General features: G+C 44.3%; 1 protein-coding gene across 2 annotated transcripts in view; it reads left to right on the forward strand.

Annotated features, from left to right (window-relative positions):
* Positions 1–21,634, forward strand: part of EPS15L1 (epidermal growth factor receptor pathway substrate 15 like 1) — a 297,220-nt gene that overhangs the window by 63,097 nt on the left and 212,489 nt on the right. For both annotated transcript variants that reach the window (XM_075315065.1, XM_075315074.1), the window contains exons 4-10: positions 3,658–3,705; positions 3,799–3,894; positions 5,100–5,162; positions 6,961–7,086; positions 17,140–17,199; positions 18,110–18,346; positions 18,428–18,585. In XM_075315065.1, coding sequence (XP_075171180.1) covers positions 3,658–3,705; positions 3,799–3,894; positions 5,100–5,162; positions 6,961–7,086; positions 17,140–17,199; positions 18,110–18,346; positions 18,428–18,585 — 788 coding nt within the window. The remainder of the gene's footprint in view (positions 1–3,657; positions 3,706–3,798; positions 3,895–5,099; positions 5,163–6,960; positions 7,087–17,139; positions 17,200–18,109; positions 18,347–18,427; positions 18,586–21,634) is intronic.

Consider the following 21,634-nt stretch of genomic DNA (forward strand, 5'->3'; position numbering starts at 1 on the left):
TGTGTGTGTGTGTGTGTGTGTGTGTGTGTGTTGGACGTTAACCCCTTAGCGACCTATGACGTACTGGGTATGTTATGACTCCCTGGTACGTCATGGCGAAATCGCAGCCCCGGTGGCTACGATCGCTGCAAAATGCAAATACCTTAGATTCGGGGAGGAGGGGACCTCAGGAGGGGTGGTGTCTCCTCCCCGGACCTACGGAGGCTGTGATTGGCTGACGAACGCCGCTCAGCTAATCACAGCCACTGATGTTTCAGCCATTGAAAATCACTGAAACATTGAAATCCAGCCAAGATCACTGCAACTGTAGCCCTGATCATTGGCTGGAGCTGGGTGACCTGTGTTTCACCCGCCCCCAGCTCTGATTGGAGAGACCGGCCTTGTGACCGATCTCTCAATCACTGTGGATCTGGGGCCAAAGACCACTCCCCTCACCTTCACTACGGCGTCTGTGGAAGGTGAGGGGAGTTGCTGACCCATTACTAAAGGATGGGGACAAAGTGCGCACATTACTATGAGATGGGGATAAGGCTGGGGACATTACTATAGGATGGGGACATTACAAGGATGGGCACAATACTATTGGATGGGGACATTACTATAGGATAGGTACTAGATTGGGCACATTACTATAGAATGGGGACAAGGCTGGGGACATTACTATAGGATGGGGACAAGGTGGGCACATTACTATAGGGTGGGGACTAGGATGGGCACAGTACTATAGGATGGGGACAAGGTGGGCACATTACTGTAGGATAGGGACATTACTACAAGGGGACAAGGATGGGAAACATTACTATAGAATAGGGATAATGCTGGGGACATTACTATAGGGTGGGGACAAGGTAGGCACATTACTAAAGGATGGGGACAGTACTATAGGATGGGGACATTGCTACAAGGGGACAAGGATGGGGAGCATTACTATAAGATGGGGGACAAGGATGGACACATTACTATAGGATGGGGACAAGGATGAACACATTACTACAAAATGGGGACAAGGATGGGGAACATTACTTTAGGATGGGGACAAGGATGAGCACATTACTGTGGGATGTGGACTAGGATGGGCACATTACTGTGGGATGGGGCACAATACTACAAGGGGACAAGGATGGGCACATTACAACAATATGGGGAACATTACTAAAAGATGTTGGTCAAAATTTCTATATAGTGCTAATTGTAAGACTATTAGTTACAAGAAAGGAATAAAATATAAAAAAAAAAAAATATTTATATTTAAACAAAGAATGTGCACGTTTGCTATAATGAACGAGTGAAAATGTTCAAAATCAGTGATCCCAAGGTGTGTAAAAAACAATAAAATATATTATATATGGTACCAATAAAAATGTCACTTTGTCCTGCATAGAATGCGGCCCCCCCCAAATTATTTTTTTCCTCTGTGTGGCCCATACACCCAGCCGAGTTTGAGACCGGTATAGATGCACATGTCCAACCGGTAATGTCCAATTGTCAACTAATTCATACAATTCTAAAGGAATAACTGCAAGATGTTGCTTCAGAATTGTTGGGAACTGCTTTTTTTTTATTTTAAACAACTGACATCTAGTATTAGGTGCTGTAGAGTTTGGGAGGAATATATCAGGCAACGCCTGTTGTCACCTATGCTGTGGGGAATTGGTGTTCTGAGGGTATGTTGCACATCTGCTATCATTGTAGCATATAATTCCTCTTTCAGCTAATAACAGCTTGCGCAGTTTTCTCTGTAGTGAGAATTACATGCTGCATAGGATATTAATGGGGTTGTTCCGGTTATGATATTTGTGATCTATTTGATCTATTCTCACTTTTATAGATCATCACCAGCAGATTTTGGTTGTTGGTGGCAGACCTGTACCCAAGAACCCCACATATCACCTGTTATTGCTACTGATTGCGGACAAGTGTAAACAGTTTGTGTTGTGGCTGTTGACGAGAACTGCAGCTTAGCTTCTATTCAGTTCAATTAAAGGGGCTGTCCACTACTACCTGGACAACATGTTCTCGCCAAGTAAAATAATAACAGCTATACATTCTTCTGGCACGGGCGTTGTTCCAGCTCTGTCGCCACTGTTCTCCTGAGGATTGCGTGATATTGCCATGTCAAGTGATCACTGTGGCCAATCAGTGGCTGCTTCAGTGTTGGCTACGTCAGACAAATCAGAAACAGTAGCTGCAGCTCTGACTTTCTCCATATGTCAGTTACATATAAGAGCTGAGTTCTCTTAACACTAGAAGTCCCAGAAATTTCGAGCTCCATAGGGTTCCAATGGTAGAAATGTTAAACGACCCCTCTCTGGGACTTCTAGTGTTAAACTACTATTGCGCAGTAAACAGAGTTGTTTTTTTTTTTTACATCCAGCCAGCACACTAGCTGAAAGCAGATAATCGTGCTAAGGTGTGCCAGATGATATTGATGACCTATCCTCAAGATCGATTACCAATTACATAAGGCTGGGCGCTCCCTTTAAGTGGCTATGTAACACTGAGTTGTTTGTGTTAGGCTGCTTTCACACTACGATTTTTTTAACATGCGTCATGAACGTTTTTTTAACTCAAAAACGGATCCAGTGCAAATGCGTTTTCATTTCAATGCATTTGCAATGGACTCGCGTTCACATGCATTTGCGTGCGTTATAGTGAGGATCCAGCGAGTTGTAGTTTTTTAACTTTTTTCAGAAACGCTACTTGTAGCGTTTTTGAGCTGCGTCCAAATACCGCAAATCGCTGGATCCTGACTATACTGCATGCAAATGCATGTGAACGCTGGCATGCTGATAGACAGGATCCTGCTTGCTCTACTGAACATGCCCAGAAACCAACCTGTTGTGATCAGTCTCTCTCCCCCTCTCCCCCTCCCTCTCTCCCCCTCCCTCTCTCCCCCTCCCTCTCTCCCCCTCCCTCTCTCCCCCTCCCTCTCTCCCCCTCCCTCTCTCCCCCTCCCTCTCTTCTCCTCCCTCTCTCCCCCTCTCTCTCTCCCCCTCTCTCCCCCTCTCTCTCTCCCCTTCTCTCTCTCCCCCTCTCTCCCCCTCTCTCTCTCCCCCTCTCTCTCTCCCCCTCTCTCTCTCCCCCTCTCTCTCTCCCCCTCTCTCTCTCCCCCTCTCTCTCTCTCTCCCCCTCTCTCTCTCCCCCTCCCTCTCTCCCCCTCCCTCTCTCCCCCGCCTGAGAGTTGCGGATGCTCGTAACCAAGGTAAATATCGGATATTCAAGCACTTCACTTAGTTACCCGATATTTACCTTGGTTACGAGCCACCGCAGCTGTCAGATGCCAGCTCCCAGTCTTTCACGTTCAGTTCCCCTCACTCCCGATCACATGACTCCAATGCCCACCCATAAACTTCAAGTGACGGGATCCTGCAAAATAAAACATGCGTTTGCATGCGTTTTTCTCTGCAAAAACAGGATCCGCTTTTGCAGCAAAAAATGTTCATGACGCATGCTAAAAAAACGTAGTGTGAAAGCAGCCTTAAACAAAAAAAACAAAATCCAGTGCTCCACCTCTGAACAATAAAAACGTGCAGTTTTATTTTCTTGTTACATCAACAACAGCCACTGTATAAAATCAGTAAGTTAGTGCTTTTTTATCTACTTGTTCTTAATCATGGATGCCACATGTATATGTATAATTTTGTTTTATACTTTTAGATTTGGGACCTGGCTGACCCTGATGGGAAAGGTTACTTGGATAAACAGGTGATACAGATTTTTTCTGTGTGTTTTGTTTTGTGGCAAGGCTATACCTTTTCTCAGCTGGTTGTATCAATAATCCTTTTCTTATTCTCTTAGGGTTTCTATGTTGCTTTGCGACTAGTTGCTAGTGCACAAAGTGGTCATGAAGTTACACTGGCCAGTTTAAATATTCCAGTGCCGCAGCCCAAATTTGTAAGTGACTAAATACTTGTCTTGTATTGTACTTATGTATTTTAAAGGGTTATTTTCAAATACCGTGTTTCCCCGAAAATAAGCATTAGTAGGAATTTTCAGCAGATCCTGCAATCATACTCACCAGACGCCAAACGGGAGGACCTGCAGTGGAACGCCAAATAAACACACATCAGATCGCACACCCACACACATCAGATCGCACACCCACACACATCAGATCGCACACCCACACACATCAGATCGCATACCCACACACACCAGATCTCACACACACCAGATCTCACACACACCAGATCTCACACACACCAGATCTCACACACACCAGATCTCACACACACCAGATCTCACACACACCAGATCTCACACACACCAGATCTCACACACACACATCAGATTGCACACCCGCACACATCAGATCTCACACCCTCACACATCAGATCTCACACCCTCACACATCAGATCTCACACCCTCACACATCAGATTGCACACCCTCACACATCAGATTGCACACCCTCACACATCAGATTGCACACCCTCACACATTAGATTGCACACCCTCACACATCAGATTGCACACCCTCACACATCAGATTGCACACCCTCACACATCAGATTGCACACCCTCACACATCAGATTGCACACCCTCACACATCAGATTGCACACCCTCACACATCAGATTGCACACCCTCACACATCAGATTGCACACCCTCACACATCAGATTGCACACCCTCACACATCAGATTGCACACCCTCACACATCAGATTGCACACCCTCACACATCAGATTGCACACCCTCACACATCAGATTGCACACCCTCACACATCACATTGCACACCCTCACACATCAGATTGCACACCCTCACACATCAGATTGCACACCCTCACACATCAGATCGCACACCCTCACACATCAGATTGCACACCCTCACACATCAGATTGCACACCCTCACACATCAGATTGCACACCCTCACACATCACATGGCACACCCTCACACATCAGATTGCACACCCTCACACATCAGATCGCACACCCTCACACATCACATTGCACACCCTCACACATCACATTGCACACCCTCACACATCACATTGCACACCCTCACACATCACATTGCACACCCTCACACATGTTCATTTCCCTTGGAAAATTGTTGATACTAAGCATATCTATTTGTATTTTTTTTTCTTCAAAGAGTGATACCAGCAGCCCTCTTTTGATCACTCCTCCTCCTGTTGAAAGTCACTGGTCAGTTAGGGTAAGTTTTATAACAAAAGAATGTCAGTTTAATTTCTTATGTTTCATATTCGCTGAAGGTGACGTAAGTAAGTGTCTACAGAGAAGTTGTTAGAGGGCTTATCTACTACTAGGACAACTCCATCTCATTCCCAATCTTTGGACCCATTAAATAATAAAACTTGTACTTACCGCTCGTGTTGGTGCTGTTCCTGCGGTGCTGGCGATCATGTTCCCGGAGCCCATGTGAGGTTGTGACGTCATGCAAGCCCTGTGTCCAGTAACTGCCGACTTCTCTCTCTCCGCCTTCTGACATATGCATACTCAACAGGAAGTGAGTGGCAGCCACAGCACTCATTGCCTTTTGATTAACTCCTGCATCTGAAGGCGAGGAGTGAGAAGCCGGCAGTGATTGGGCGCAGGGCTCACAGGACGTCATAACCTCACTTGAGCTCCAGGAGCGCGAACACCGACCTCACTAGAATCGGGAGGGGAGTATAGGAGTTATTATTTTAACCCCTTCATGACCTGCCAATTTTGCACTTTCCGTATTTTTTTTTTTTTCGCCATTCTTTTTCTTAGAGACGTAACTTTTTTTATTTTTCAGTCAATATGGTCAAGTGAGGGCACGTTTCTTGCGGAACGAGCTGTACTTTTAAATGAAACTGGGAGTTTTACCATATAGTGTACTGGAAAACAACAAAAAAATAAAAAATGCGGAAAAATTGCACAAAAAAAAAAAGTGCAATTGCACGACTGTTTTTGAGATATTTTATTTAGTATTCACTATATGGTGAAACTGATGTGTGGGTATGATGGCTGAGGTCAGTGTGAGTTCGTAGACACCAAACATGTATAGGTTTACTTGTATCTAAAGACTTAAAAAAAAACCCAGAAGTTTGTCCGAAAAAGTGGCGTACGCGCCATTTTCCGCAAACCATAGCGTTCTCATTTTTCGGGATCTATGGCTCAGTGACCACTTACTTTTTGGGTCTTGAGCTGATGTTTTTAACGGTACCATTTTTGCACAGATGCTACGTTTTCATTGCCTGTTTTTGCATTTAGCGCAATATTTGTGGCGACCAAAAAACATAATTTTGGTGTTTTTTTTTGCCTCTACACCGTTTACCAATCAGCTTAATTGATTTTATATTTTCATAGATCGGGCATTTCTGAACGAGGCGATACCAAATGTGTGTATACTTTATTTATTTTAACCCTTTAATTTTCAATGGGGCTAAAGGGGGTGACTTAGGTTGTTTTTTTTTTTTTAATTTCGTTAAAACTTTTCTTCAACTTTTTTTTTTCATTTTACTAGTCCCCCTAGGGGGCTATACCGATCAGCAGTCTAATCGCTCAGTCATTTCTCCCGATCAGAGCAGCATCACTCAGATCGGGAGAAATGATCATCTCTTGTAACCAGCAGCACTTGGCTGTTTCTTACATGACATGAGTCATGTGAGCACAGGAATCATCACATGACCCTGTGCTGCCATGACAACCACCGGATTCACGTGATCACGTCACGTGACTTCCGGTATTGGCCTGTGAGTAAAGTTATAGTGCGATCGCTATTATAATGGTGCTGTCACATATTGACAGCATCATTAAAGGGGTTAAAAGGCACGTGCAGATAGCGATTCAACTCGTGCCTATCAGGTACACGTCAGCTGTGTAAATCAGCTGAGATGTGCATTGAATTTGTCTGTCTCAGAACTTTTGGCCATGAACTGTACAGTTGAGAATGACTTGCAATACACTTGATATCGCAATATGTATGCATACACTGTTTGAAATGACCACTTTATTTTGCTTACCAGATAGAAGAGAAATCCAAGTTTGATGGAATATTTGATAGTTTATTGCCTGTAAATGGCTTACTGTCTGGGGACAAGGTGAAACCGGTACTTATGAACTCTAAACTACCTCTGGATATTTTAGGAAGGGTAAGAGTACATTTATATGTTTTGTTACTTATTTAATGGATCTACCTTTTGTAACCTACATTTTCTTTTTTCCGTTGCTTCTTAAAGAAACACTCCCATGCATATTTTTTTGATCGTGAAAGCATAAGCAGCATTTTAATTTTTATTTCATAAGTCAATAGTGCACATAAAAATAAGCAACTTTCTTATGTCATGGCCTGCTTGGTAATGTGAGCGGACGTGTGCAGTGAGAGCTCCTGCAATTATCCTCCACAGATCCACATGTTAATAAAGGGGTTCATTCCCAATATACTTACAAGGCTTCTTCACGTACTCCGGTGTTGAGGGGAAGTTTCGGTCGTGAGAAACTGAGCTTGGAATGGAACTATGACACGACAAAAGAGCAGGTTGGGCTGCGACACTTGAGTCCTCCAATATGACATTGCCTTAGCCGTCTGAGAGAGAGAGAGAGAGAGAGAGGGGGATAGAGGACACCCGCTTGGAGCACTTTGCCAGAGTGTCCCTCGATGAATTAGCTGTCGCATCTTCTGTGTGGGATAGTTGGTCTGAGGATCCAGTCTCAGAGGCTCCTGAGAGCTCCCCTGATGTAACTCAGCCCCCTGCCATCTATGCCTCCTGGGCCTCCCAAAATATTCTGCCCAGGAACAGCGTGGAGGGGCTACCGGAGCCTGCTCTGGAGAGGGAGGATGGAGAATCCCTCTGTGCAGAACCTGCTGGGATGTATTCGCAGCTGTCTCACTCTGCAACTTTATTCTGAAGACTCTTAGCATGTGGGTGATATTAAGGGCGATGTATCCCTTATAAAAAGCAATTTGAAGTTAGTTAGGGAAAGAATAAAAGAGGCTGAAGGTAGAATAAGTGCAATTGAGGACTAGTTGCTTGTCATATACCAAAGATACCAAGAAACATGCAGAGTATTAACATGCTCCAAAATAGTACTGATAACCTGGAGAACAGGCTCAGAAGAAATAATATACGCCTTGTAGGCGTTCCGTAGCATGCAGAGGAAGGGGATCCGGTAGCATTTTTTGATTCCTGGCTGCAGCAGTGCTTTGGGAAAGGCGTTCTTTCGTTACTGTTTGCTGTTGAGTGGGGTCACAGGGTCCCCATGCTCCCTCTGGGAGCACTGCCACAATTGGTGGTGATCAAGCTATTGCACTTTAAGGATTGTGATGCCATTCTGAGAAAGGCTAGAGATCATACCACTCTTCTTGTTGATGGGAAAAAAAAAATCTATCTTCACAATCTTTTCTGCAGAGATCCCCCCAAGAAGCTAATTTTATGGATATAATGAAGTACCTACGTGCCTTTATGGCCCCCTACGCAATGCTGTATCCTGAGAAACACATTTGATAAAAGAAGAGATCCATGTACTTAAATGCCCTTGGTTGGGATCCTCCTACAATTCAGTATATCCATCGTATTCTCGGTGGGTCAGTATGCTGCTTCATCGCTCCATCCCATTTATTTGTGACAAATCATCTATGGATGTAAATGGGAGGTATATATGCCATGTCTGTTCTATTTATAAAGTAAGTATATTAGTTGCCCTATATTTCAACCCCATATTCTGGAGACATTCTTAAAGGGGTGGTTCACCCATATTTTTTATTGTCTAGATCGATATTATATTGAGAAACAATGTTTCTCTCAAATACCTTGTGTTGGCAATAGTGCCTGTGAGAGGCGCTATTGCAGACCGCTGATCCCCGTTCAGTGCCGTACCCGTCAAGTGCTGCACACGTCACATCCGTGCAGCCGGCTGCATTCTGATCCCATCTGCTCCCCCCTCCCTCGTGTCTCCTGCTCCCTCCTCCCTCGTGTCTCCTGCTCCCTCCTCCCTCTTCCCTCACAGCACAGCGCGTCTCTTGCTTGCAGCGTTCTGCGAGGAGGGAGGAGGGAGCAGGAGACGCGCTGTGCTAGGAGGGAGGAGGGAGCAGGAGACGCGCTGTGCTAGGAGGGAGGAGGGAGCAGGAGACGCGCTGTGCTAGGAGGGAGGAGGGAGCAGGAGACGCGCTGTGCTAGGAGGGAGGAGGGAGCAGGAGACGCGCTGTGCTAGGAGGGAGGAGGGAGCAGGAGACTCGCTGTGCTAGGAGGGAGGAGCGAGCAGGAGACGTGCTGTGCTAGGAGGGAGGAGGGAGCTGGAGACGCGCTTTGCTAGGAGGGAGGAGGGAGCAGGAGATGCGCTGTGCTAGGAGGGAGGAGTGAGGGAGAGACGCGCTGTGCTAGGAGGGAGGAGGGAGCAGGAGACGCGCTGTGCTAGGAGGGAGGAGGGAGCAGGAGACGCGCTGTGCTAGGAGGTAGGAGGGAGCTGGAGACGCGCTTTGCTAGGAGGGAGGAGGGAGCAGGAGACGCGCTGTGCTAGGAGGGAGGAGGGAGCAGGAGACTCGCTGTGCTAGGAGGGAGCAGGAGACGCGCTGTGCTAGGAGGGAGGAGGGAGCTGGAGACGCGCTGTGCTAGGAGGGAGGAGGGAGCTGGAAACGCGCTTTGCTAGGAGGGAGGAGGGAGCAGGAGACGCGCTGTGCTAGGAGGGAGGAGTGAGGGGGAGACGCGCTGTGCTAGGAGGGAGGAGGGAGCAGGAGACGCGCTCTGCTAGGAGGGAGGAGGGAGCTGGAGACGCGCTTTGCTGGGAGGGAGGAGGGAGCAGGAGACTCGCTGTGCTAGGAGGGAGGAGGGAGCAGGAGACTCGCTGTGCTAGGAGGGAGGAGGGAGCAGGAGACGCGCTGTGCTAGGAGAGAGGAGGGAGCAGGAGACGCGCTGTGCTAGGAGGGAGGAGGGAGCTGGAGACGCGCTTTGCTAGGAGGGAGGAGGGAGCAGGAGAGATGCGCTGTGCTAGGAGTGAGGAGTGAGGGGGAGACGTGCTGTGCTAGGAGGGAGCAGGAGACTCGCTGTGCTAAGAGGGAGGAGGGATCTGGAGACGCGCTTTGCTAGGAGGGAGGAGGGAGCAGGAGACGCGCTGTGCTAGGAGGGAGGAGGGAGCAGGAGACGCGCTGTGCTAGGAGGGAGGAGTGAGGGGGAGACGCGCTGTGCTAGGAGGGAGGAGGGAGCAGGAGACGCGCTGTGCTAGGAGGGAGGAGGGAGCTGGAGACGCGCTGTGCTAGGAGGGAGGAGGGAGCAGGAGACGCGCTGTGCTAGGAGGGAGGAGGGAGCAGGAGACGCGCTGTGCTAGGAGGGAGGAGGGAGCAGGAGACGCGCTGTGCTAGGAGGGAGGAGGGAGCAGGAGACGCGCTGTGCTAGGAGGGAGGAGGGAGCAGGGAGCAGGAGACGCGCTGTGCTAGGAGGGAGGGGGGAGCAGATGGGCTGTGACAGCAGTGAAGCACCGCTCACAGCTCAGAGTCTGGAAGACTGTAGCCGGCTGCACGGATGTGACATGTGCAGCATTTGATGGGTACGTCACTGGACGGGGAACAGCGGTCCGTAATAGCACCGCTCACAGGCACTATTGCCAACACAAGGTATTTGAGAGAAACAATGTTTCTCAATATAATATCGAACTAGACAATAAAAAATATGGGTGAACCACCTCTTTAAAACATTTTTTTGCTCCTTTTATTAGATGTCCGCTTCTTTCAGTTCTCATTATTGGCGATTTTAATAATTATCTGCATTCTTTCTGGGATAAATTCTACCTGGGGAATATTACCAAATCAGCCTCTCTTAGCTCAGTGGCTTTGGCTCAGGCTGAAATGGGATATCACGATTTATGGCTGTTTAAAAACCCCGGGTAAAGGCATATTACTGCTACTCCTCTTCCTAACTCACGCTATCAAGTATCGTCCTTGCTGTTGGTTCCGACTTTATGATACCTTTAGATGGAAGGTGGAATATTTAACGACGAGTATCTCGGATCATTCACGCATTAGAATTCAGATGAGGTTGGGAACTTCCACTGTCGTGGGGGGGATACCATGGCATCTCAACCCAAATTATTTCCATTTAATAGTTGAAGATATTTTAAAATACGTACAGAAGGACTTTAACAACAACACTCGGTTTGGCTACTGTTGATATAATTTGAGATGCAATGAAGACTTTTAGTAGGGGGATATTATCAAAGGAGATATATCAGTTTAAAAAGAGGTCTAAAATGTTAACAAGTATGTTGCAAGATGATGTAGATGAGTCCGAATGTCTATTAATCTCTGAACCTATTGATTGAAAACAGAAGGCAGTGGGAGGGAGGTCAGAAATTGTACGCTGACCACTCATTGAATGAAGCTGATTATGGGAGGTGTTTTGAAGTATTCTGAAGAGGGGGAGAGTGTCATTCATTTATTTGCTACCCTTATTAGGAATCATCTCATATTCTAAGCCTGACTAACGAGGAGGGGGGCGGTCGTCACGGAAGACAGCGAGATTCTGGTGGGCTTTACGGATTATTACCACAAGATATATTCTTCTAAATCTCCTAATGTGGAATGGGAACTAGACAAGTATTTAGCTAAAATCAAAGTACCTAGACTATCTGCAAGAGCAGCTGAGTTGCTTAATAGGCCCCTAACCGTTGAAGTATAAAAATGCTCATTGCAGTCATTTCCCAATGAGAAGGCTCTGGGGTCGGACTTGCAACCGAGGGAATTCTATAAACATTTTGGCAAGGTTCTATTGCTCTAATTGCTGAAGGTGCTTTCAGTTGGCAGTTTCTTCTGGACATCCCCCGTCCGTTCTGATTCCTTCCTACATTTCTGATCCTCTATTGTGGACCTTGTGTCTGGCTATTATTGTCCTATGTGACCTGGACAGGTATGGTATTTATCCAAATGTCTACATTTTTCTTAAGATGTTGTATTTCTGCTTGTGTACAGTTTTATTTTTATGTTGTTTCACTATCAAGCATGTTTCTGTTTTTTGGTCCACTTGATATATTGATATATTGTACTACATTGGAGAAGGAAATCTTGGGGGGTATTCTGCCTTATTATATGCAACCCCAGTCACTATGTTCTTTTCTGTGAGTTTTGAAATGTTTTTAACTTGTTGTTGGTGTCTTTTTGCTATCAATAATAAAATATTTATGTAATTTCCATGGATGATACCATGTCGGTGATCCTATTTGTGACACACCTTCTTTCCTCTTTGTTATCGTACTTAACCCATAGGTGTGTTTTTGGATTGATCCCGGCCATATTCTCGTAGTGCCCTCTTGTCTTTTGTTGTTTACATAGCACTCGTGAAGAAGTCAGAACCTCGTCAATATTGGAGTGTGGATATTTTATATAATGCTCCAGTTTTCCGCATGGCTATGCCCCAGACATACTTTGAGGCCATTCTCAAGTTTTTTCATCTCAACAATAATGCAGAGTGTCCACCCCAAGATGACCATAACTTTGAGCAGCTTTTCAAAGTTAGGCAGGTCATTGATCACTTCAGCAACAAATTTGCTAAGGTGTACATTCCCCAAAGGGACATCTGCGTAGATGAGGCCCTAATACATTTCAAAGGGAGGCTTAAATTCATGCAATACCTGCCCAGTAAGAGAGCAAGGTATGGATTTAAAATGTACAAGTTATGCTGGAGTACCTCAGGGTACACCCACAGATTTAGGGTTTATTAGGGAAGGACACTCAATTGAACCCCCTGAATGCCCCCTGTCCTGGGAGTGAGTGGAAAACTTGAGTGGGACTTGGCACACTCACTATTGGATCAGTGTTATCATTTATATATAGATACTTACTACACATGCATCCCCCTCTTCAAATCAGTCTCTGCCAGAGCTACCACAGCATATGGTACTGTGTGAAGAAATCATAGAGGCCTCACTATGTCGCCAGTAAGGCAACTGCTCAAAAAGTGTGACAGCAGAGCCCAATATAGCGACAACCTACTAGTGGTCAAGTATAAGCACAAGAGGGATGTTCTTTTCTTGAGCACAATACATTGGGATGGCAGCACCCTCACCTCTGTACGAGGTACCTCTACACATGTCCACAAACAAGCTATGTCCTGAGGTACAATAAAAACAATGTGAGGAAATGATCTGTCTAATCAAAGTCCTTCAGACCTACAGTGCCATTCAGAAAACAAAAGTCTGGTACAAAATGTTGACTGTGCATATCGTAACGATGGCACTATATAATGCTTTCGTGCTATCATGATGTGCAGTCTATACCGCCACATTCCTTCAGTTTCAGGAGGTAGTGATCAAGGCCCCAATGTTTGGAAGTCAGGAAAGAGTGGCGCCCAGTACCTCTGGAACTGACGGTGGTGCCAGTGTTTTACCACGGCAACATTTCCTAGATGAGGTCCCTGAAAACTGTAAAGCGAGGGAGAGTGCAAACAAACAAGTGCCAAGTGTGTTGCAGGAAGGAATAAGAAAGGACACCACTTGGAAACGTGATACCTGCCCCCTAAAAACCTGGCCTATGCATAAAAAATGTTTCAAAGTCTACCACTTATCCATGGACTACTAAATTTATTTCTACACAACTTGCATATGCCAATCTGATGTACTCTACACAAATCACATATGCCAACACATTATAAAATTCACATACCAGGGAAACACCAAATCAGTTTCAATATGGGGTCACTTGTGGGGGTTTCTACTTTTTTGCACCTTAAGGGCTCTGCAAACACGACATGATGCCCGCAAAGCATTCCATCAAAGTCTGCACTTCAAAACATCACATCTGCCTTTTGGAGCTTGGCAGTGTGCTCAAACAGTAGTTTAAACCACATATGGGGTATCTGCGTACTCAGGAGAAATTACACAATAAATTTGGATCCATTTTCTCCTGCTCTCCTTGAAAAAATGAAAACATTTGGGGCTAAAGCAAATTTTTTGTGAGGAGAAAGCTAAAATTTACATTTATAATGTTCAGCATTGTAAAATTCTGTGACGCACCTGTGGGTTCAAGATCCTCACCACATACAGTGGGTACGGAAAGGATTCAGACCCTGTTACATTTTTTACTCTTTGTTTCATTGTAGCCATTTGGTAAATTCAAAAAAGTTAATTTTTTTTCTCTCATTAACCCCTTCAGCCCCATAGCGGTTTCCGTTTTTGTGGTTGTTTTTTTTTTTTTTTGCTCCCCTTCTTAGTAGAGCCGTAACTTTTTTATTTTTCTGTCAATCTTGCCATATTTGGGCTTTTTTTTTGCAGCCCGAGTTGTACTTTTAAATGAAAACATAAGTTTTACCATATAGTGTACTGGAAAACAGCAAAAAAAAGTGTGATCGCACAATAGTTTTTGGGATATTTTATTCACCGTGTTCACTATATGGTAAAACTGGTGTCATTGGGATGCCTGAGGTCGGTGCGAGTTTGCAGACACCAAACATGTATAGGTTTACTTGTATCTAAGGGGTTAAAAAAATTCACAAGTTTGTCCAATAAAAGTGGCGCACGTTTTGCGCCATTTTCCGAAACCCGTAGCGTTCTCATTTTTCGGGATCAGGGATGGCTTATTTTTTGCGTCTCAAGCTGACGTTTCTAATGGTATCATTTTTGCGCAGATGGTACGTTTTGATCGCCTGCTATTGCATTTTGCGCAAAACTTGCGGCGACCAAAAAAACGAAATTTTGGCGGTTGGAATTTTTTTGCCGCTACGCCGTTTACTGATCAGATTAATTGATTTTACGGTTTGATAGATCGGGCATTTCTGAACGTGGCGATACTAAATATGCGTATATTTTTTTTATTTTTTTAACCCTTTAATTTTCAATGGGGCAAAAGGGGGGTGATTTGAACTTTTAGGTTTTTTTATATTTTACTTTTTAAAACTGTTTTTTACTTTTTTTTTTTATTTCGCTCTGCCCTATCTGCTGATCACAGCTACACAGCTGTAAACAGCAGATATGCTCACTTTCTGATTCACTCGGCTCCAGGCCGAGTGAAACAGAAAGTGACTCATTACCTACAGACATCATCACATGACCCTGTGCTACCATGGCAACCACCGAAAGTCACGTGATCACGCACGGGACTTCTGGTGGGGGCGGCGGTAAATAAAAGTAATGGCCACGCGCATATACATCTCGCTGCCAGACTTTGGCAGCGAGATGTAAGGGGTTACATGTTACGGGTGGAATGCGATTCCACTCGTATCATGCAGGCACACATGTCAGCTGTTGAAAACAGCTGATATGTGCGTGGATCGCCGCGATCTGCCCACGGCAGGGGACGGGGATTAACCTCACACGATCCATGACGGATAGATCTGTCATTGGTCGTGAAGGGGTTAATGTACACTCTCCACCTCATCTTGACAGAAAAAAAACAAATTTAAAAATTTGTAAATATTTCTACAACAAGAAAACTGAAATATCACATGGTCATAAGTATTCAGACCCTTTGCTCAGTATTGAGTAGAAGCAGCCTTTTGACCTAGTACAGCCATGAGTCTTTTTGGGAATGATGCAACAAGTTTTTCACACCTGCATTTGGGGATCCTCTGCCCTTACTGAATATTTTCCGTACCCACTGTATCTAGATAAATTCTTTGATGGGTGTAGTTTACAAAATGTGGTCACTTGTGGGGGGTTTCCACTATTTAAGCATATCAAGGGTTCTGCAAACATGACATGTCGTCTATCAATTCCAGCCAATTTTGCGTTCCAAAAGTCAAATGGCGCTCTTTCCCTTCCAAACCCTGCCATGCACCCAAACAGTAATTTTCCACAACATATGGAGTATGGGCGTACTCAGGAGAAATTGAATAACAAATTATATGGTCTACTTTCTCTTGTGAAAATGAAACATTTGGAGCTAAAGCAACAGTTTTATGGGAAAAATATCTCTTCATTTTCATGGCTCAAAGTTATAAAATTCTGTGCAACACCTTTGAGCTCAAGCTGCTCACCTTGTGAATATGAAAAATCTTGAGACTAAAGCGATATTTTTGTGGGGAAAAAGAGTAACATTTTAATTGTTTCCTTCCACATTGTTTTAATTCCTGTGAAGCACCTGAAGGGTGGTTAATAAACTTCTTGGATGTGGCTTTGATCACTTTGAGATGTGAAGTTTTTAAAATGGTGTCACTTTTGGGTATTTTCTGTCACATAGGACCCTCAAAGTCACTTCAAATGTGATATGGTACCTAAAAAAAATATTAGTTTTGGAGATTTTGTTGGAAAAATGAGATATTGCTGATGAACTTTTAACCCTTCTAACTTCCTAACAAAATATATATATTTAAAAAATTGTGCTGATAAAGTAGATATCTGGGAAATGTTGTTTATTAACTATTTTGTGTGACAAAACTCTCTGGTTTAATGGCATAAAATTTCAATGTTTAAAAATTGCAACATTTTAGCCAAAATTCTGATATATTTACAAGAAAACATAAAAAAAATCTACCTAAGTTTACCATTAGCATTAAGTACCAATATGTCATGAAATAATAGTCTCAGAATCACTGGAATCTTTTGAAGTATTTCAAAGTTATTACCGCATAAAGTGATGGTTTTTTTTTATAACCAATCTAATGATTGTATGCTAACAAAAAAAATGGGAATCAAGAGATGGGAAGTTGACCTCAGGATCAGACTACACAGAGTTTGTAGTCTGTAACCATAGAGATACACAAGCCTTAATAGAACTGTAACCTCAGCACCATAGAACCTATACATTATTACAGATTTGTCCAATTGTTTTCTCACTATGTAATAAACTTCATCTGTAATGTTACCAATGTTTTCTATATTATTTTTGAAGTGTATGTTAAAGGACCTGTCTCCAGATCAAAAGTGGCTAGTTTTTGCCCTTAATTTGTTCATGTTGCTCCCTTCAGTATTCCAGGCCTCTAATGAATCTTCTGAGCTACGCCCCCTTTTAAAGAACATGAAAATTAGCACTATATAAAAAGGCCTGTATCTCTAGAATCGTATGGTATAAATACATTCATTGAGTCACTGAATTGAAGATGTTGTCTTCATCCTGAGTCACTTTTATACCTTGCTAATATAAAAGGGTAGTTTCTTTAGCTTTGTGCTTTTTAGTTTGAACAAGCACATCATAAAATGCACAATTTTAATATTTTGTTGTGTTAATATTCAAGGATTAAGTGTTAAGAATTTATATTTTTGATTATGAAAATAATGGTACTTCACAGGTATGGGAACTGAGTGACATTGACAAAGATGGACACTTGGACAGGGATGAATTTGCAGTGGTAAGTACCGTATTACTACTGATGTAAATATAGTCCATAAATTTCCTTCGCATATGTAGGTACTGAACATTCCTGTTTTTTTTATTATTTATATAATGAGATTTTAAAGGGGTACTCTGGAGAGATCAAAAATTATTCTAATGGCCATGCCTTCATAAAGTATAAAGATGAGATACATAGTGCTGTTTCCCCCCCCCCTCATATTACTTGTAATTCAGTGTGATGCTGGAGTAACTCCTTGGTGCTCCCCCTCCCTTCTGGGACGTTCCATCACACTTAAGGCTAAGCACACACGGCGAGAAAAACAGAGCGAATGGAATGAGATAAAAAATCACATTCCACTTGGACGAATATTACTCTGTGGGGCCGCTCCCATGAGTGATTTTTTTTCTCAGCCCTAATTGGACCAAGAAAACAATCGCAGCATGCTGAGGGTGGAATCTGATTAGTTTGCACTCAAACCCATTCAAGTCTATGGGTGCGAGAGAAACATCGCATTGCATTCACATTACACCGGTGTAATGCGAGTATCGCATCAACTGATTATGGAGGATATAGGGAGATTAATCCCTCCCTCCGCGGCGCCCACCCTGTCCTCCGCAGCTGTGGCCAGCCCCTGATTATATTGGTTTCCCTGCAGTCCAAGAACACGGGGCATGGCCTTTGACCCTTTGTCGACATCCACTGTGTTTGTATAAGGGATGTCAGGTGCACATGTATTGTGTCATCTGTATTTCTAGAGCAGGCACACACCTGTATCTCCAATGATTGGCATGGAACTGTAGAAGAAAAGTTGCTTCTAAATTGTTATAGGACATACTATACTTAGACAAACTTATCAAGGGGCCAGCTTTCCTCATGTAATTGTGTTTGCTGAATAGCATGTAAAAATGTATCTCTCCTATTGCAGGCAATGCATCTTGTATATAGAGCTTTAGAGAAGGAGCCAGTCCCAACGGTTTTACCACAGTCGTTAATTCCCCCTCCCAAAAGGAAGAAAACGCCAACATTTCCTGGTGCTGTCCCTGTCCTTCCTGCCAGCCCTCCTCCAAAGGATAGTCTTCGTTCCACTCCATCTCATGGCAGCATGAGCAGCTTAAACAGTGCCGGCAGCTTGTCACCGAAACATTCATCAAAACCAAGTCAGGTACAAAAGATAATGTTTTCTTATGCAGATGCAAATTTAAATTATTGCTGTGACAGCATGGTTTATTTTTTCGTTCATTAGCCAGCGGTAAATTGGGTGGTTCCTCTGACGGACAAGTTACGCTATGATGACATCTTTCTTCAGACTGACTTGGATATGGATGGTTATGTGAGCGGACTTGAAGTAAAGGACATATTCATGCAATCTGGTCTCCCTCAGAATATCTTGGCGCACATTTGGTGAGATAAAGGCAGAAGGTTATGAGTCATATGTAAATGGAAACTCTACTTGTTCTACCTGTGTTCACTGTGACCACGCTTCTGAATGCCGGGCACGTCTGGTCATGTGCAGCATAAAGCCAGATGTATGCGTTTTGGCTTCATAGAGGTCTACTTCGCATGACTGGAAGTGCCCAGCATTCAGCAGCGCTGTCACAGTGAACACAGGTATGCGTCCCAGCTTCAGAGAGGTCTACTGCGCATGACTGGAAGTGTCCGGCATTCAGCAGCGCTGTCACAGTGAACACAGGTACACGAGGCACCGCTGGTGACACTGCATTGACTAGCATGTTAGTACACCCCTGTGGGCAGGAAAATATGCTAAGAAGGCGGACTAGTTGGGTGATAGAACACCCTTGGGACTAGTCCCTGGCCTAATTAGCATAAGATAAAAGATCTTTAGTAATACTTTTTCTATAGATCTCTTTACCTATGCTAGTGTATACAGGGGCGGTTAGGCAGGGATAAGCAATATGTACCCAGAACTGCCCGTGGCTCTGGGTGCATATTGCACCTGACAGGTTCCCTTGAACACTGCATCACTCAAATGACACTGACGACACAGTAAGCTGTCGGGTTACACCTTCTATTATAGTGTACAGTAGGGGTGCACAACTCCTGTCCTGAAGGGCCACCAGCTGTGCATGTTTTCAGGATATCCTTTACAGTAATTACCTGCACTGGGGATGATTGCACCTGTGCAATGATAAGGAAATCCTGAAAACATGCACTTTGGGTGGCCCTTGAGGAATGGAGTTGTGCACCCCTGCTCTAATGTGAGGGGTGTGAGAAAACAGGTAGAGAAGGATCTGGCATGCTTATTTTCTAGTTTGTTTTTTTTGTATCTCACCCCAGAGACACTGCTCAGAACTGCTGTATAATTTCCTCCATGCTTCTGTCTGCTAAATGGGATGAAGAGCAGAAATCCCTCTTTGTATGTTGTGCTGTGTATTGTAGATATCAATGCAGCTAGTCTCCTCCCCATCAGCTCAGAGTCGATTGCAGATTAAGAGATTAGAGTATTTAGTCATTTAATGGCTAGAAATAGTGTTATTCTTCATGTAGGCACATATGACAGCTTATGTCATTTGAAGATTCTTTCACCCTTTAACTCCATAATCTCTGTTGTTCTTTTTTTTAAAGTGCCCACTGAGACTTAACGTTGAGAGGTTTTGTTAACCTCTTCACAACACATGACGTACTGGATACGTCATGGATCGTGTCAGGTTAATGCCTGCCGGCTGCCGCCGGCAGCAATCCCTGCACATGTCAGCTGGTTTGAACAGCTGACGGGCAGCTATCAAGCACAGTGGATTCGCTACCCACTCGTGCCTGTTAACCCCTTACAGTGCGCTGTCAAAATGTCACAGCGCAATGTAATAGCGGCCGCGGTAAGCATTCACTTACCCGGCTCCATCGGAAGTCACATGACGTGATCACATGGATCCGAAGGTTGCCATGGTGGCATAGGGTCATGTGATGACCCCTGTAGCTATCATGAGTCACTTCCTCTTACAGCTGGCAGAGGTCCGTGTGTGAAAGGAGAGCTGCTTTTCTCGTTTTTCGGTCGCTGCGAATTTTGTGCAAAATGCAATAACAAGAAATCGGCGCAAAAATGGTACCGTTAAAATCGTCAGCTGGAGATGCTAAAAAAAAAGCCGTCACTGAGCCATAGTTCCCGAAAAATGAGAACACTACAGATCACGGAAAATAGTGCAAAAATTGTACCATTTTTTGGACAAACTTCAGAATTTTTTTTTAACCCCTTAGATAAAAGTAAAGCTATACATGTTTGGTATCGACGAACTCGTACCGACCTGAGGCATCACACCGACATCAGTCTTAGCATGTAGTGAACACTGTGAATAAACTATCCCAAAAACAATCATGCAATTGCACTTTTTTTTCCATCCGAACACCCCCGCAAAATGTGTTTCGTACGCATGCGCTGATGGGGCATGAAATGGAGCAAATGGAGTCAGCGTGTGCTCTGTCTTTCACCATTTTCGGGCACATACACTTTATACAGGCGGACACCTAGAAATAGTCTGCTATTTCTGGGTGTCCGCTTACAGAAAGTGTCCACGCCCAAAAATGGTGCAAGACAGAGCACATGCTGACTCCATCTGCTCCATTATAGTCAATGGCCCCATTGGCGCATGCGTCTGAAACACGTTTTGCAGGGGTGTTCGGACGGACGCTCTTACAGGACCACTGAACGTAGGTAAAAACGAAATGTGAAAGCAGCCTTATTATGGATCTGACATTACCACTTTCAAAAAGTGGCCTTAGACACATGATCGGGGCACATCACAGTACCTGTCACATAAAAGCAAAAAAAGACAGTTGCAAACCATGAATGTAAGAATATAGACATGCATTAACGCTTAAGGAAATCTGGGAATGATAGCGATATTTAGCAGACATAAATGGCCATTTTTTTTGTGTCACATAAAAGCATTGCACGGTAAAGCAGGCTCACAGGAGAGTAAAGTCTGATGTGCCGATCATTAGCTAGTATATTACATCGCACATCACAGTGCAAAGTGTAATCTGGGCATACGTGCCCAGACTGCTGTCAATCACAGAGTGGCAGCCCGCCCCCGCCAGTGTCTTTCTTTGTTGGTCTGATTCCAGTCTCCAGACCGGAAGGATCACAGCTAAATCATCAACAAAGGAATATACATACTGCAGAGAGATCAGCTTACAGGGGCATGGCATGTAGGAAAAGTATATTAGGAAAGTGTTAGGAATAGTTAAACTAAAAAAAAACAAAACAGGGAGTCACATTAGTAGTGGAAAACTTTTTTTTCAAAAATGTGAGGGGTGGACTTGCTTTTGTGATATTCTGTAAATAAGATTCTTTCCAGTATGTAGCCATACTCTATGACTAAAGGCTACTTTACACGCTGCGATATCGGTCCCGATATCGCTAGCGTGGGTATCCGCCCCCATCTGTTGTGCGACAAGGGCAAATCGCTGCCCGTGCCGCACAACATCGCGCAGACTC

The sequence above is a fragment of the Anomaloglossus baeobatrachus genome, chromosome 1, assembly GCF_048569485.1.
Source record: "Anomaloglossus baeobatrachus isolate aAnoBae1 chromosome 1, aAnoBae1.hap1, whole genome shotgun sequence".
NCBI lineage: Eukaryota > Metazoa > Chordata > Amphibia > Anura > Aromobatidae > Anomaloglossus > Anomaloglossus baeobatrachus.